The sequence below is a fragment of the Pygoscelis adeliae genome, unplaced genomic scaffold (genome assembly GCF_000699105.1).
Source record: "Pygoscelis adeliae isolate BGI_AS28 unplaced genomic scaffold, ASM69910v1 Scaffold215, whole genome shotgun sequence".
Lineage (NCBI taxonomy): Eukaryota > Metazoa > Chordata > Aves > Sphenisciformes > Spheniscidae > Pygoscelis > Pygoscelis adeliae.
Genome location: NW_008824770.1, coordinates 769,261 through 786,194, shown reverse-complemented (window position 1 = coordinate 786,194; position 16,934 = coordinate 769,261). Strand labels below are relative to the sequence as shown.

The 16,934-nt window shown below is 39.3% G+C and overlaps 1 protein-coding gene across 1 annotated transcript in view; it reads right to left on the bottom strand.

The window, feature by feature from the left end:
• Nucleotides 1–11,447, bottom strand: part of ATXN10 (ataxin 10) — a 102,194-nt gene extending 90,747 nt beyond the window's left edge. Inside the window, exons 1-2 of the mRNA XM_009323643.1 lie at nucleotides 11,260–11,447; nucleotides 8,082–8,164 (exon numbers count right to left, since the gene is read on the bottom strand). Of these exons, the coding sequence (XP_009321918.1) occupies nucleotides 8,082–8,164; nucleotides 11,260–11,447 (271 nt within the window). The remainder of the gene's footprint in view (nucleotides 1–8,081; nucleotides 8,165–11,259) is intronic.
• Nucleotides 11,448–16,934: the final 5,487 nt, after the last annotated feature.

Below are 16,934 nucleotides of genomic sequence, written 5' to 3'. Positions count from 1 at the left end.
CAACGAAGCTGGTGAGGGGTCTGGAGAACAAGTCTTATGAGGAGCGGCTGAGGGAACTGGGATTATTTAGCCTGGAGAAAAGGAGGCTGAGGGGAGACCTCATCGCTCTCTACTACAACTACCTGAAAGGAGGCTGTAGCGAGGTGGGTGTTGGTCTCTTCTCCCAAGTAACAAGTGATAGGACAAGAGGAAATGGCCTCAAGTTGCGCCAGGGGAGGTTTAGATTGGACATGAGGAAAAATGTCTTTACTGAAAGAGTAGTTAAACATTGGAACAGGCTGCCCAGGGAAGTGGTTGAGTCCCCATCCCTGAAGTATTTAAAAGACGTGTAGATGAGGCGCTTAGGGACATGGTTTAGTGGGCATGGTGGTGTTGGGTTGACAGTTGGACTCGATCTTAGAGGTCTTTTCCAACCTTAATGGTTCTATTCTATGATAATACTCTGCCTGTGTCACTTGGATCTTTTTGAACTTGTTTTTCATATATAAAACACAAGCAGTAATTTAGAAATGAAACCGTTCAGTGCAACATGATTAAAGAACTACAAAAAGCAGTGAAAGCAGAATGCAATTTTTTTAAAGAATGAAACAGAAACATGAAAGATACTGAACAGGAAATAAAAGAGAAGCACAAAAGAGAAGAGACAGACTCCCTTGGTCAATATTGGCATTCGTTAAAGAATATTTAAATTCCATAGCTGACCACTCTGTTTCTCTGTCCTGTTAATTTAAAATACATTGCTGAATGACCAGTCATTCCAAATGATAAGATACAGAAAAAAAGAAAGTATCAAAAATAGGCCACAGATAGTTAGACTCCTATGCCAGTACATAAGCCCTAAATGCCTTGATTTTCAAGCTAACTGGTTCTGCAAAGGTACCACTCAGATGCATTCTGAAAAGGTCTGAGTATTTACTTCTAGCTCATTTTCCTATTGCCAAGATATAATCTTTTTAATGGGACCAAAAGTAACAGTGCTGCTGTTGCCACTGCCTTCTAGGAGAAGAAAACAAATAGATAAATAAATATTGACAAGAATCAAGAAATGGTTAAGGACACATGGCTACCCATTTCAAAAAGAATAAAGGAAAAATCAGTTTAGTGTTCTTTGGCAGGTTTGAGAACGTCACCTTCCCCTGCTTTTCCATACCCTCAAAATTAGCCAGTCTCGGTTTTCCACTGCAATTCTAATTTGCAAATGGTTGAGTGCAGAACTAGGAACCGGTTCAGAGCAAAGAGACATTTTATGTTTCGTTTCACTGAGTGAGGACAGAACTGAAAGATTTATTTCTCCTAGCCACTCTTGAGGAAGTAGAAATCACTTGAATCACTTAACTGGTATTCATTCATTTTTGTTTTCAGGAGTACTTTTGCCAACATAACAACACAAAGCTCCCTGTTTTACTCAGATTCTTCTTCAGGAAAACAAAGACATTCGATTAAGCATCTCCTTTTCTGTAAACCCTTGAAAACGACTTTGAATTAAGAACTTTTTAGAAGCGATAAGCTACCCAGTGCAGCTCCTGGGAATTTCTGATTTCTTTTCAGGGATCTCTTATAACAAAACATCAACACGATTTTCTAGTACTACACGAACAGGTACACCTTATGATTCAGTGGCTTTTTAAACACAGCATGCCTTCACCTTCCAGAGTTTACAAAGAAATCAAGTATCCTTCTTCGCTCAATCATGTGATGTTCTCCTGCAGACCTCAGGAGAAAGTTTTTGTCTTGTTATTTCATCAAAGGCGAAATGCTTCCATCCCATCTGGCTTTTGCAAGAAATAGTATCTCTGGAAGCTATATATAGCCTAGGTTCCTTACCTCTTATTTTTAAAGCACACGCATACCCTTATGCTTTTTTTTTTTTAATCTCTATGAAGGAGCGATGTTGTTTTTATTTTTACAGAGGTTTGAATTCTAAGGTTACTTATTGCCATTTCTTCTGCAGAGTACTTCTCTTCCACACTGACAGATTAAAAAGTACTTTCCAACGCACTTTCTTCCTAGACCACAATCAACCTATAAGGCAGCAATGCGTCAAGAGCAATTGTTTTTTCATTAACTAAAAGAAAATACGCATGATAGCTGATCAGGTCCAAATCAGTTTGAGTACTTTAAGAACAGTGACTGAAGCTGAACCCAAGTTATTATTAAGGCGGCTGGCAGGCTGCAGGGGTGGGTGGGGAAATGCGCTGAAGAAGGTTCAGATTCACCGTGGTCGTCTTTACCTGAACAGCATCACAGGCTTTCTCCTCTTCTGCTCAAAGCAAGAAACATTTCTTTATAGCTCCTTTGTAAGTACATGGCATTTGGAGCATTTTAAAAATGTTTACAAGATATTCCATATTTTCCCACACATCTTTCCTTGAGAAAGGAGATGTGAACAGGTGTTAGACATATGATATTCGTGTTGCTGAACATCCTACCAGAAAATGCTCAAGTTACTATAGTAAGCGCAGTATTAAAAAAAAAAAATCTACAGAGAGTCATCTTTCATCACTGCTTTTAAAGGAATGTTTAAGTTCTGTTCTGAATAAAGTGTCTGTAGCAGTTTAACTACACCTGAACACTTTTCAGAAAATTGGAAGCAAAGTCAAATTCCCGTTCAAGGATTCAAGCTTATCACCCGCTATAATTTACCCGTTTCTGGACTTCATAACGTTAAGAGCAGTGAATGGCCAAAACCTTTGTACAACAACTAGCACACCTGGACTCTGATTTTGACTGAGATCTCTAGGAGCACCCATGACATTAACATATGCTGTTAATATTCTCCCATTAATGCATGTTTATGCAGCTTACCCTGGTTAGTTAAAACCCCTAAAAACTTAAGAAGCATGGCATCAGCACAGTATAACAATAACACCACCCGTGCTACTCGGTTTAAAGCTAGCTCGACTATCACCAGCAGCCTGGAACTGAGGAATGTTGGCGTGATGCTCAGAGCACCTCTCTCAGGCACACAGAAAACAGCACAGTATTGCTCTGGGGCTGATACGGTGCAGTTGCACTCAGTTCTGCTCAGAAAGGACAATCAACTCATTCAGAAAACTTGCACAACAAATTGTCCCATGCAGCGCAGCTATCAGGCATTCAATGCCTTTTCATCCAAGAGAAGAGAAAAGTATTTTGGCAGATAAATACTTTTTAAGCAATTAAGTTGGAATTCAAAGCACATTCTTCAGCATCGGCAATATTTTGAAGCGGTGAAAGGTTTGAGAAGATCTATTTACAAACAAAAAGATTAAAGCTCCTTCTGTCCAGGATGGGGTGGGGGTGGGAATCAATGAAAGGATCAAATGGGACACAGCCTATTGAACATAAGCTTGCTTCAAAGCAGGCACGCCCTCACTGCAATTTATTAAGGAGAAACAAAGCTATCTATTTTTTCCAGATTTCAGAGATGAATCCTAAATTCAGATCTCACACTCTGGAATCTAAAGATCCATCATCTTGACAAACCTCAATGTACCTTCCCAAAGGTCTGCTAGATTGTGCTGAAAAGCTTAAAATTTGCTATAGGAAAAAGGAAAACAAAAAACCAACCCCACAACCAAACCAAGACACATGCTATGAAGTGAAGGAGATTTTCTACGTGGGCTTCTGACAAGGATATTTCCTATGTCTGCTGCAATGCCTAACATACTGAACTACTTCTTAGCTCTTAAGAGATCTGGGTCTGCTTTCAGTTCAGTTAAAGTTCATCTGGCAGCTTCATCAGCTTGCTCCTCTGGCAAGTGTTCTTGGTCTTTGTACCCACAGCACAAAAAAAAAGCTTGCTATGATGAGGATTTATTTTTTTTTTAAATTAAAAAAATAACTAAAACAAAAGGGATGTGGAGAGGGTACTATGAAAATTCCATTAAACCTATATTCTGCAGAGACTTAATTTTTTCCCTAAGACTCAAAGTAAAAATTTTAGTATCTTATTAGCTATTTGTTGCAAGACTGTGGTCTCAAATCAGTTAACAAAGAAATGTAATGGACCTTCTTGCATGCAGCATTTCCGCACGAGTAGGTACAGTTCCTGCATCTTTAATCCCTATTCAAATTAATTCTGAACTGCAAAGAGGGGCGCAGCATTTGTCATCATCTCTGTCTTCCCACCAGGAATATCCAAGCTCTGTAATCTAAAAAGTTAAGTACCTCCTTACACAATCACCCACTTCCTAGACTTTCAGCGTGCATAGTTTTAAGAACACTAAGGTGAAGTCCAGTTTTCAGATACTGTCCAAGAAGTGTAGCACTTGAGTTTTTCTCTACTTGACTGGGAAGTTCTATCTCTTGCAGAGAGAAGGGGGGAGGACTGCTGGAGCAATAAGAAAACAGAGCACATTTACAAGTACGTGTGACTTATCTGACACAAATCAGTCTTGACGCTGCCCAGAAGAGCAGCTACAAATTGTTAAAACACTTGTTAAGCATCATTGCCCATCAACCCCCTGCACTCATCTAGCTGTTGGCTTTCACTGTGCAACTCCTTAGAGCAGGTTCCCTTCTCTAAGTACTACAGAATTTGAATTGCTCAAGACAAATTACTACTATGTATTGTAAGCAATTACGAGCAGAGAAACTAGGCTATGGAATGCAACTAAAACTAACCTGGGAAGTAAGAAGGGAGGAAGAGTGGGAACAAACAGCTATCTGCAGCAACACCATACAGGAAAGGCCCAAAAATGTTCTTTTAATATATGTATTAAAAAGAAAGAAGATTATTATACAAGGATGGCTGGTTTGCAGGTGGGGTTGGACAATCTTTATATGCCATACGTATGAATTAACTAGTTATTTTTGAATAACTGAAGCCTTAAAGAGCTATTCCAGGACAGACATACTAACTCACCTTCAGGTTTCCTGGCCCATTGCCTTAGTGGCATATCGTGTACTCAAAACAACAACTTTTTCCACAGCTGGCTGGGACAAGTACGTTACAAGCATACAGGAATTTACCTAACTTTTTATAGCATTAAAAAAAAAAAAAGATGCTGAAAACTTGCAGTAGGGTTGTTTCAGTAAATCTACTGACGTAAGGAGCCAAATTAACCACGTATATAACACTTGGGCCTAAGATAAACTATTAAAAAAGTATTTCTCCTAGCAGAGAAGATGTAAAGGAGTCTGGATTTCATTAACTAAATCTTCGCAACAGTTTTTAATCACACCACTGGCACAGCACCTCCTTTTTTGCTGCTTTGTTCACTAATATATTGTTAGAACAGGCAATTCGTCCCCTCCCTTAGAACCACCACACTGGTCACAGTAGTGGCCAGAGAATATATACTTTATTTCATTTCTGGTTTCATCCATTACAAATTGTACTACACTGAACTTTCCTACAAAAACTACCACACCACTCAGAGACTTACCAGTCTTAAGTTACCAACAGATAAAAGAGTGAAAACATACCACAGATCAGGTTAAATTAAGCCTGCATAAAGAATTTTCAATCTCTCGTCTTCATAAATATAATAATGTTGGAACTTCAAATTTATTTAGCCTGCAGTGACTCACTCTGGGAATTTTTCACAGGGACATGAACTGAAACATTAGTGCTGTTCACTGTGCAATACAGCATTGCCTCTTTATCCATGTATTTTGTTGCTATGGAATCAACATGAAGGTATTTAAAATGCCTTAAGGATATAAACAGGCACCAAGAGGGATCATCAAATCCAAGCAGCCATTTAAAGGAGGAAACGGGACACATATCCAAATGAACAACTTGAAATATTCCACTTAACACCTAATTATCTGCTAGAACAAAATACACATGCTGCTCTAGCCTTGTGACCTGATTTCCTAGATGAAATATGAGGATGAAAATCATTAAGCAGAAATATAGTTAATAAACACAGTAACATTAACTAATTTCATGTGTTTCTTTTGTTGCAACAGTGCTATGCAAGTCCAATTTAGCAATTTACCTTGCTTTTGAAAGTACCACTACTAATCCACAGTTGAATGTAACTGTTAACTTCTGAGGTACACCCTGTACAAGGAGCTGCTCTAGGCACCAGCTTAATTTTCACTTCGAACAAAGTTCATCAGATCACTCAGCAAGGAATTAGCAACCCTTGTTGTCTGGGTTTTTTTGTTGTTATTGTATTAACATAAATGGAATACCTAAGCCATGCTCATCACAGATGTTTCCCAATGAGATCAATACTACACAGAGAATCAAACCAACCATCTATCCTGGGTCAATACATCAAATTTTAATTACAACTCAAACTCATTTGTTGAGCGGCTATGTAGAGTAACAGTCACAAAACACTTTTTATTGAAATACTGTTAAAAACTTTCTGGTCAATGCCCCCCCTTATTTTTCAACGGTGATAGAGATTTTACAACATTCTCTGGCTAGGAAAAAGAGTCTGAAGCAGTTAATCAAATTACTGGGTTCAACCCCCTCCTTTCTTTTTTGCTGAGTAACATTCACTGCTGCTTCTTCAGATCCCAGCAGCAGGAGAACAGCACACATGCATATGATAACCGATCAAGGAGGGGTCAGCAGCCACATGACTGAAGGGGAAACCTCAGGCCATGCATGTAACCAACAAGGGGTACACCCTGCTCACTCTCCTGCAGATGCTGGGAGGCACCACTGAAAGGCGGTATTCTCACACCGCAATTCCTGAGGCTTTGAATAAGCTGAAGGTGGGAAGTCCACTTCTCCAGGACAGCCTTTCGAGCCTACTGCTGTCAAGGACCCCAGTAGGGACAACGTCAGGCTGGACAAAACCAGCATTTTAGTTCCCATCGCTTTTCCTTTTCTCTTACTGGTCTATGAAGGGGTTCACAACTGTGGGGCAGGACATTCTTGCCCTCCACGCCTTTTCCCAGTCCTCCCTGTCCGACCCTGTGACACGGCTTGAGAGTCACTCCTGTGTGCTGTCAGTTCCTCCTCTTCATGGTCATTGAGCAAGCCCTCTTTTTGCCACCCACAGGGTTCAGCTCTGGTCCTCCCACACTGAAGGGCTGTGCTAGCATCACTGATCCTTCCCTGGAAGAAGGATTCTAGCAACGGGTGAGGGAGCGAACGTGGCTTAAGCATAATACCGTCACGTGCCTGAAAGGTTTCATTCTGAGCCAAATATAGCAGCAAAAGGAAAAACAGTATCCTGGACTTCACTGCTCTTTCCCAGCTTCATAAAGGTGTTTGAGGGTAAGTTACTGTATGATAGTAGTTTCATTTGCTTTCACAAAATGATAGAAAAGCAGCAACAGGAACCCAGTAAAAACCTCATCCAAGTAAAGGGAGTGAAAAGAAATAAAAGTAGCAAGAGAAACCAAATGTTCCCTACTCTCTGCAACCACAGACGGTAAAGACTGAGGTCCAATGCCCTGTACCAAGCTCCACATGCACACACTGAAACACAGACTGTGAAGGGAATTACTGAAAATGCCTTAATATCCAGTGAAACGAGTTTGGTAGAAATCGGTAGCAATAACTGCCATTAAGGAGGAAGCATACTATAGTCAGATTTTCTCTTCACTGCATGAAAAGAAAAAACTCATCCATTAAGGAAATGTGAACACTACTCAGATCAGTATTTAGTTCTTGGCAGATATTACCCTGACAGGCCAGCAACCTCAGTAAAGAAATGAAAATTAAAAAAATAATTTTAAAAAAGTCACAGCCAAAATTTGTTTCCTGGAATCAGATAATTTATTTCAAGTGTCATCAAAATAAAAAAGGAGTATTTCTTCATTTCACTATGTTCACAGATCAAATAAAAAGACGGTAAAACAACAGAACATATTTTGAATGGAGGTATTACAGGAACTTTTCCTTTTTGCAATTCAAATATCCTGGTTAATTTTAAAGAAGTTTCCACATATCTTTCTTTTAACAATCTACAGGGAACGGTTGAGGGAAAATACAATTGAACTAGACTTGGGACCAAGATTTTTTTCAAGTAGCATAAGAGAAGGCCCCCCAATTCTTACATGCAATTCAAGAAACAATTAAGCTTATTTATGAAAAAATGCATCAGTACGGTGCCATAATATCACAAGACTTCCCACGTAAAAAAATATAGTGCAGGTTATATATTTAACAAAATCCACAGCCTTACCAGTCAATAACAATTCTTCTTTGATTTGTATTCCATGAAGCAATTTGATCAAATGGACAGATGTAGAGATGAGACCCAAGTTCCTATCATTAAATTGGAAAAGAAAGAAAAAAACAATCACTTGATATGGAATACACTCAAATAAAGTGAAAAGGCTTTTCACTGAAGTTAACAGCAACTCTTTAACATCTTCAGAACCTCCGACATAAAAAGCAGTTTCTCCCACTTAACTGTGCCTGACTATCAGCTGTGCTGTGCCACACTACTGCCATCAGAAGCAAAAGGAACAGGTTTACTGCATCAGCCTGCATATTAACAGTTTTGGACACAGTACCTTCAGAGCTAAGTATCCTTTCCTCTCTTTTTGCTATTCTTCTAAATCAGATGTTAAAAATCAGCAGGTTATTCCTGTAATTTAAACAGCTTTATTTGTGTAAAAACTTTGCTTTGTCTGAAGTTCAAGTGCTCAGGGAAAGTGTCAATGTACATTACATAGTAATAAACTTTGAGGATTTTAAATACCAACAAAGTGATTAGTGACGGCCATCAAATGAACAGGGCCAGTTCAAAGGAAAACATACAAAACTCTCAGAGGGAAGCAGGGAAAGTCAAGTAATCATTTATCCTTTCTCCAGTGAGAAGGAATCATAGGTAGAATCTCAGAAAGGTTTGGGTCGGAAGAGACCTTTGAAGATCATCTAGTCCAACCCCCTGCTGTGGGCAGGGACAACTTCCACTAGACTAGGTAGCTAAAAGCCCCATCCAACCTGACCTTGAACACTTCCAGACATGCAAAAACACGGTGATAGTAAAGATAAACCAGTGAAGTCAAGTCATTTGGAATGAAAACCACCAAAATAATTCTACAGCCGAAGATCAGCAATCCTGGAGGTAAATAACATACATGCCAGGATGCGCATGCAACAGAGTAAAAAACGAAAGTCAAAGAATACAGTATAAACAGATGAAGTTTTCAGCTTTTAACTCGTTTGTACTTTAGTATTCAAGCTTTTTGAGAAGAGATCAGCCAAGATAGACTAGCTGAAACTTCCTAACAAGGCAATACCATCTCTACCAAACCTCCACACCCATGCACGAGTTACTTAAAAAATATCGTATCATCACATATGAATGCTGAATAATTGCCTACTGCAGATGTTTACTAGACAAACATATACTCCTTCTCATTAAGTTCTAACACAGAAGAGAAGCCAAACATACATTTATAAATATATAATACACACATGCACACTGGTATACATACAATCTATTGAAATCAAAACATTTCCCATTCCTTCAGACCCTAAATTTCTTCACAGCACACAAAGCAGAAAAACTGACCCTGGAAGGAACAAAGCTTCATATTCCCCAATAGTTTAAAAGCTGTTACACAACCCATGTGTTTACAATCTTTGCATTCTTTCCTAGAAACAATCAGTTTCGACTTTGATCAAAAAATTTGCAGTTTGGGGGTTTTTATGGAATGTCTGAATGTTGTACACTTCAAACCAACATCAAAGGCAAATAATTTTCCTTCTATTCACAACTTTTGATCATTCAGGACATTTAATTCCTAAACAAGTTGTGCATTTGCAACTGTTTAAAAGCAACACAAACATATGGCTAATATACAGCTGGCTCAAAGCACCCAGTGCGGTATTAAAAGGAGCATAAATTCTTATGCTGCTACAAAGCCAAAAAAGTATTCAGTGAGTGACCCACTGAGTCCTTCACTGTTAGAAACGTGGTCAGAACTTTCTATCCACACGGGCCTTTCCCCTCCTGCAGTCTACAGGAAAGCACAATTATTAGCATCCAGCTTCCTAAATGAGCAAGGCTATGCTAACTGCCTAGGGAGGGCAAGTATGCAGCACAAGTATAACCAGTGCAGAGCACATTTTTGTTCAGAAGCAGGTTGGATATCTGAATTCCATTAGAAAGTAAAAAAATTAGTTTTTACTTTCTAATGGAATTCAGATATCCATAACTAGGTTGTATTTGTCATGCTACTAAAAAGGGCAATCCTACCAACTCCCAGCCACGCAATTCTGTTCCCCCCGTTTTGTTAACATGAGTAACTATGGAGCTACAGTAAGTTACAATAAGGAACCCAGTCTGGCTGAACATCCACCCAGCAAAAATTTATAAACAAGCATGTAAGTTTTCTGCCTGATCAGTTCTTCGACCTACAACATGATCACGAGTGCTAGCAGTGCCAGGAACAAAAAGATTTACCTTAGATCTACCTGAACTTAGATTTACCTTATTCTAAAACTAATGCCTTCTATGAAGAGTCCTGCAACTTTTGTGGCATTAACAAAATTCTGCCCCAGCACAGAAGTTGTGACTTTGTCCCATGTCAAAATTATACTTAGTTCAATAAACCAAATTTGACAAGTCCCAAGAAACCAAATTTTAAGATTGTACTCCACAACAATTCTTTGTGATCTAACAAACTTGTAACAGGTTTTTGGAGGGTTTTTTTGGCTGATTGGCTTTGGGTTCTTGGGGGGACGGACAGATGTTTGTTATTGTTTTGGGTTGGTTTTTGTTTTGTTTTTTTAAAAACAGCAGGTAGACTACCAGGTTTTCAGTAGCTACAGCTGGTTGTATCCCAAGCATCCCTTCAATGTTGCAACAGACACAGGCAAAAAAAATAGACACTAAATAACTTAAGGAGTCAGACTGACTTCTTATTATCCATTAATATCAGTTTACCTGTATACGTATTGGAGTTGATATGCACAATTCTACACACTATACTTTGCCATGCGTGCCAGACAGATCTAAATGTACCTTAAAAAAATACTAATCCTGTAACTGATAATTAAGACTATCTACTTACTCATTATGTTATCCAAAAAATTAAAGAAATAAAAGAGAAAAAGGGTAGTTCTATATTCAGACTTCCAGAAGGCTTACATCATTTGCATAATCAATTCGTACTAAGGACACAAACACTTTGTTCTATTATTCAGCAATGCCCCAAACTCTGACCTACAAATAGGTCAGCTATTTTTGTTCCTTGCATACTTCATTTCAAGTGATTGCATCAAGCAGGAAATACCAGTTAATAAATCAACTAACACAGCAGTGTAAAATAAGAATCTCTATATAAAACCACACAAACATCAGAAGGTTATGTTTTTGTATGGGTTGAAATGGATCGTAACTATACCTCATGACATGCTGATTCTTGGCACAGTCAACACAGGCATTCCTCAGACATCTGAAACACTCTGCTATGAGCAGCAGGCAGGTGTCTAGATCTACCAATTCACAGGAGTCCTTGTAGGCCTGCTCAATTTCACTTGAGGCGCTCATCAGGATTTCCAGGAGATCCCGAAATATACTTTCTTTTGCCATTTCTCTGAAATAAATAAATTTGTAGTGAACAAAAAAATGTACTGCTATCAAAAAGCCTCATTTTATGACAATTACACTTCTTATCGTAAACCCGAAGATATTCTGCAACAATCTTTAACTATCCATAATATACAAGGTCTTTCAAGTAGAAAGAGAAAAATATATGCACATAATCACCCCACCAGCCTTTTCAGAAAAGGGGCTGTGAGAGAGTTGTGTTGCCTTAGTATTCCTCACAGCTTTCCAACAGCTCTTTGGAATCTTAATTTTAAAAAAAAAGTCTCCCTAATGCATATAGCTAGCATGGTTATACATGACACTGCATGTTGTTTTCAGAATTAGGAATTGATTTAATTAATGAACACAGTTCAGATGTCCAGCACTAGATGTTGCAGAAGAAGAAGGTATCAGAAAGTCCCTTATAAAATAGCCTGCCACAAATTTCACCAGAGGGAGAAAGAGAAGTCGTGAAGAAAGCCAGTGGCTGCACCAGCATCATTCCGAAGCGTGTGAACTAAAGCCACGGGACAAAGTCAACTCTGTCTACTTCAGCAGACAGCAACCCCAACACAAAAAAATACCATGCCACTTCTTAGAGTATCAAGACCTAGGAAAACAACACTACAAAACCATAAGCACATAGACAGATACTATATGAATGGATGAGAGCTGATGCTGCTGCACCATATAGATTCACCAGACTCCCCAGGACTGACACACACATCTGCAGATGACCTGTCACACAGATATGCACAACGCCTCCAAACTACAGCTATTCACACACTCTCTCCCCTGATTTTATGTTCAGAAAGAAGATGAGGGCAACACATTACAAACATTGCTAACTCAGTTTTGATACTACATGCTGGTGAAAAGAAGCCACACTAAAGAGTGTTTATGGCATGGCTACAGGAAAGTTCAAAAAATTCACTCATCCCATACTTCTGACCAGAGTCAAATAAGGGAAATCCAGACGCAGCCTCCTCGAACCTTAAACAGACTTCTCGTGTACTCAAGATCAAACAGGAAATGTGGGATCTGAGACATAAGGTTGAGAAATACCTCCTAAGCTATGAACAGAAGAAAGTGAGATGAAATGGAGAGTAATATTAAACAAAATATGTTCACACAGAAAACTATTCCTAAAGGAGAATTTAAAAATTTCTTGATCAAATATTAATGGATGATACAGTACTACCTGTGTTCTGCTGCTTGCTTCAAATGTCTAAGCATTTGCACAATTAGAAATTCTACCTTCTCTTTATCGTAAGTGATCACACGTCCATAAACCAAACCACAGAATCATAGAATCGTTTGGAAAAGACCTTTAAGACCATTGAGTCCAACCATTAACCTAACACTGCCAACTCTACCACTAGACCATGTCCCTAAGCGCCATGTCTACACATCCTATCTGTAACACCCTTAGACACGTCTGAAGACTATCATATTTCCCACCTTTGCTCCTGCCATGTTCTCTTTCCTAGACTAAACAAAACCAATTCTCTCAGCCTTTACTCACAGTTCCTGTTTTCTAAGCCTCTTATCACTCTTGTTGCTGCAATAGTGACACTTTCATGTTCATCTACATCTTACTGACAGTGCAGTGCATCCAATATTGAGGTCTGTTAGGCTGTGGAGTAGACTTAAAAAAGAAGGAAGAGCACTTGTGCTGTAAGAAATACAACAATGTAAACAAACATCATTAAATTACTACAACATTAGATTTCAGATCTCCAGGAAATATGTATTTTATTCTACAACCTCACAGCTGATCAAGACCAATACACTTACACAATCTCCAGCTACATTAAAACATTAAAAAAAAAAAAACCCACCACAGCATCAGTGAGAATTATCTACAGCAGGAAGGGGGCACAGTCTGAAGCTATATTTTACAGTGGTGTAGTACTGAGGGGAAAATACTAAAGTGGCGCAACAAAGACCAAAAGCAGAGTTGGCCCTCAGTCATAAAGAAAACAGTGGAGCTTATATAACCAGCAAGAAGGTTTGGAATTTGGTTTTGTTTTTAAGACATAAGACAAGACATTCATGGGACTTGAACCTTTGACTTACAGGAAGTAGTGCAGCTCCTGCTGCTGATGTACCACAGTACACAAGGTAAATGCATCTAGACATGTTTTTCTAAACATTAGAAGAGCTACAGTCTGGTAAAAGAGCACCCAGCCAGGCCCGGTCCCAAATACACAAAAGACATGTTTTATCTGCTGAGTGAAGATGCCATACAGAACCATTAGCTGTTAGTCAGCTGAGTTTTTAAACACTGAAATTATTCTAAACTAGGAAATCTCTCAATCCAATTGCAGTTCCCTTTATATTTATAATCCAACACATGGCCTATGCCTACGTGTTGGATTATCACATGAAACTGGACATTTTCCTGACCCAACTTCAAAATACAAAAATCAGTTGTCAGTACAAGACATGTACTACTGTACAACATTCAATTATTTGAAAAAACAGAAATTAAAAAAGCTGCAAGTATTTTTGTGCGCGTCCTCGTGACTCTACTGTTAAAAGGACACCTTAAAGTCATGCTGATCCTGGAGAAGTTTCTACTCTTGTCTGCAGTTACACTGCAGAACAGAAGTTTTAGTCAGATAATGGATGACAAACATACCGGGCCACTGTGACAACTTTTGTCTTAATATTAGATTGAAAGTAAAGAAAACCTAAGAGTGTAGACGTTTCCAGTAAAATACGAAGATGAAACTCTTGCCTGTCCTAACAGAGCAAATGTGATGTACACAAGGGAAGTTACCTGTCCTCATTGCGAATGTGGAAATAGATGTGGATTTTTATGTATCAGCAAAGAGACAGACCTCCAAATCTCTCTTGCACACTATGAAAGAAAATCAAAGTGCTCAAGCCAGATGTTTCTGCCCACAACAACTCTCTTCCTACAACAGAAAAGAAAAACCTAACCAAACAAGCAAAAGTTATTCCAAACGAACAAGGAATGACTTAAAGGCTGTTTGGTGAAGCAGGATTTTCTTCAGAGAAAATTTAAATGTGTCTCTTGTACTTAACCATTTATACATCATTGCAGTTTGAGTGTGTGCTACAAAGGAATTTTAATTAAAATCATCCTTCTGCACAAAAAACCTAAATTCTCAAATCAGTGAAGAGAGCAGAAAGTGTTTAACATTAAGAAATCAGTCAAGAGTGATTTCAGGTAACTGTTCCACAGCAATGTTTAAAACCATTTTTTAAAAATAATCTTCTTTCCAGTGGTACGTCAAAGATTCATATACATATAGAAATAGCAGCTACAAGTATTTAAAATATATTTTTGAAATGGAAAAAAAGGAAAATATTTTCCTTCCATAACCTTTTCCCTAATCTTTAAATATTAATTTATAAAATTAGCAAGGAGCCTGTTTAGGGGCTTTTAGGTGAAAAAATACCTTCTGAATGAATGTCAAGGCCTATTTACAATAGAACTGCTCTGTGGATATTCCAAAACCTTCTGTTTCCTATGTTTTGTTGCTTAAGACAGGATCTTCACAATTTGCTGCTGCCACCTGTCCTTGACTTCAGCATCAAGTATTCTGCAGGAATACAAGAGGAAGGCAAAGCAAAGGGTACAACAGCCCAGCCCTCAGACAAGGAAGACACACACAATTTCTTGTTAAGTCAAAACAAAGAGTTAGAATTCAAGTATCCATGCCAAAAGGAAGATTACTGTCACTCCTTGTACGATTTAAGTGCTTCATTGTTAAAAATAGAAACTGTACAAGATAACACCCTAGCGGACACAGAGTTAAGAACATTAATGCAACCCTGTTCAAAAGACTAGGGCTCCAAAAAAATCACGAAACTAGCCAGGCATTATGAGAACAACCCAGAAGTTTGCAATTTTATATTTCCACTCTATGTTTTAGGTACTTATGCCATTCTACTCCTGTAAGTGGAGTACCTAAAAAGCCTTTAAAGTATTTATCTCCACAATATTCCTGGTAATAAAGCCATTTTCTTCCTTTTGTAGATTAATAATGGAAGCATAAAGAAATTGCGTCATCTGTTCAGAAGCACTGGAGGTCTCAAGTAAAGCACACAGCTGAATTCAAGTCTCCCAAATTCCACACCATGGTCTCATAGTTGAGGCATTATTTTCTTCACCTTATTTGCTCCTGAATTACAGACCACTAGAACTCACATTTTTCAATTATTTTGTTTCCACAAGCACTGAACAATCACGTAATAACAAGAGACTTGTCACTGAATATCATAACTTTAAATACCAAACATCCATTGGGTTGTGTCTTCTGGTTCAACTGCACCAACAACAGTATTTTCCACAGTTGGCAAATTTATTGCCAGAGTTGCTCTCAGATCCATCGTGTCTTGTCCTATAGGATGTAAGCTAACGCTACAGCCTTGTCCTTCTGGAAGGGCAATTACAGTCCCTCTCTTCCAGCCCACCTGCGCCCACAAAACTTGGTTATTTTGGGGAATATCTACTCCTCTGCCAAACACAGTGTCAGAGGTTTCAGGGAGGAAGGCAAGAAACGGGCAGAGAAAGCATCAGCATGTAAGCCCAAAATTTGCACAGGTCCTCCTCTCTTGTTAGAGAAATTGAGATGAACACCAGCAGAAGGTCTCCTGTACACACAAAGATCACAAGAGAATATTTGGAAGTACATCTTCCCCCCTGCCCCTGACTTTTAAATGTGGATTTAATTAACAAAAATAGTATTAGGAATTAAAAAAAAAAAAAAAAACAAAAAAAAACCAAAACACCACCACAATTTTATGCTAAGCTAAAAAGTTCGATTTCTTCTTTCTTAGGTGTTATAACCTTCAAACAGCTACTGTTAGGATGAGTGAGCATGAGCTTCACACCGACCTATGCTGCCTCCCTCCTTCCAGGAAGGGCGGAAACCATTACTGTAAGCCCAGTCACACAGCTGAACCTCTGCATGCCCAACCTTTGCCAAAGCCAACAGCACTGTGCGGTATTGCAGAGCTCCCCCCCACCTTATAGGAACAGCAATGCTCCGTACCAGCCCCTTGCTTTCTCCAGTAACCCCATGCTTCCTCTCCCCATCTTAAAGCTACTAAGGGGCATCCAACCCTTCCTCCCACTGAAGCCACTGCAGCCCGTCCTACTGCACAGCGCGTGCCCTCAGCCACCAAGGCCTACAACCAGAATCCTCGTCCCAAGGCCTTGCCCTCACGCAGGCATGAAACTGTCGCCCCGCAGAGCCTCCCACGGGCACATCTTACCCACTTCTAGCCGCTCTGCAGGGCTCACCATCGCTTTTTGCCCCACAGCAGCTACTCCCACAGCTACAACCCACCTGAGCATACCTGCCTAGAAGGGCAACCATTGTCATCTGCGACTGGGAGACGCAAAGCTTTCCTCCCTGCCTTGGGCCTGCCACAGGCACAGGGAGGCGAGCAGACCGCCAGCTCCCCATGGGACCCCAAGGGAAAGGAGGCGAGAAGGGACAGGTAACCCCC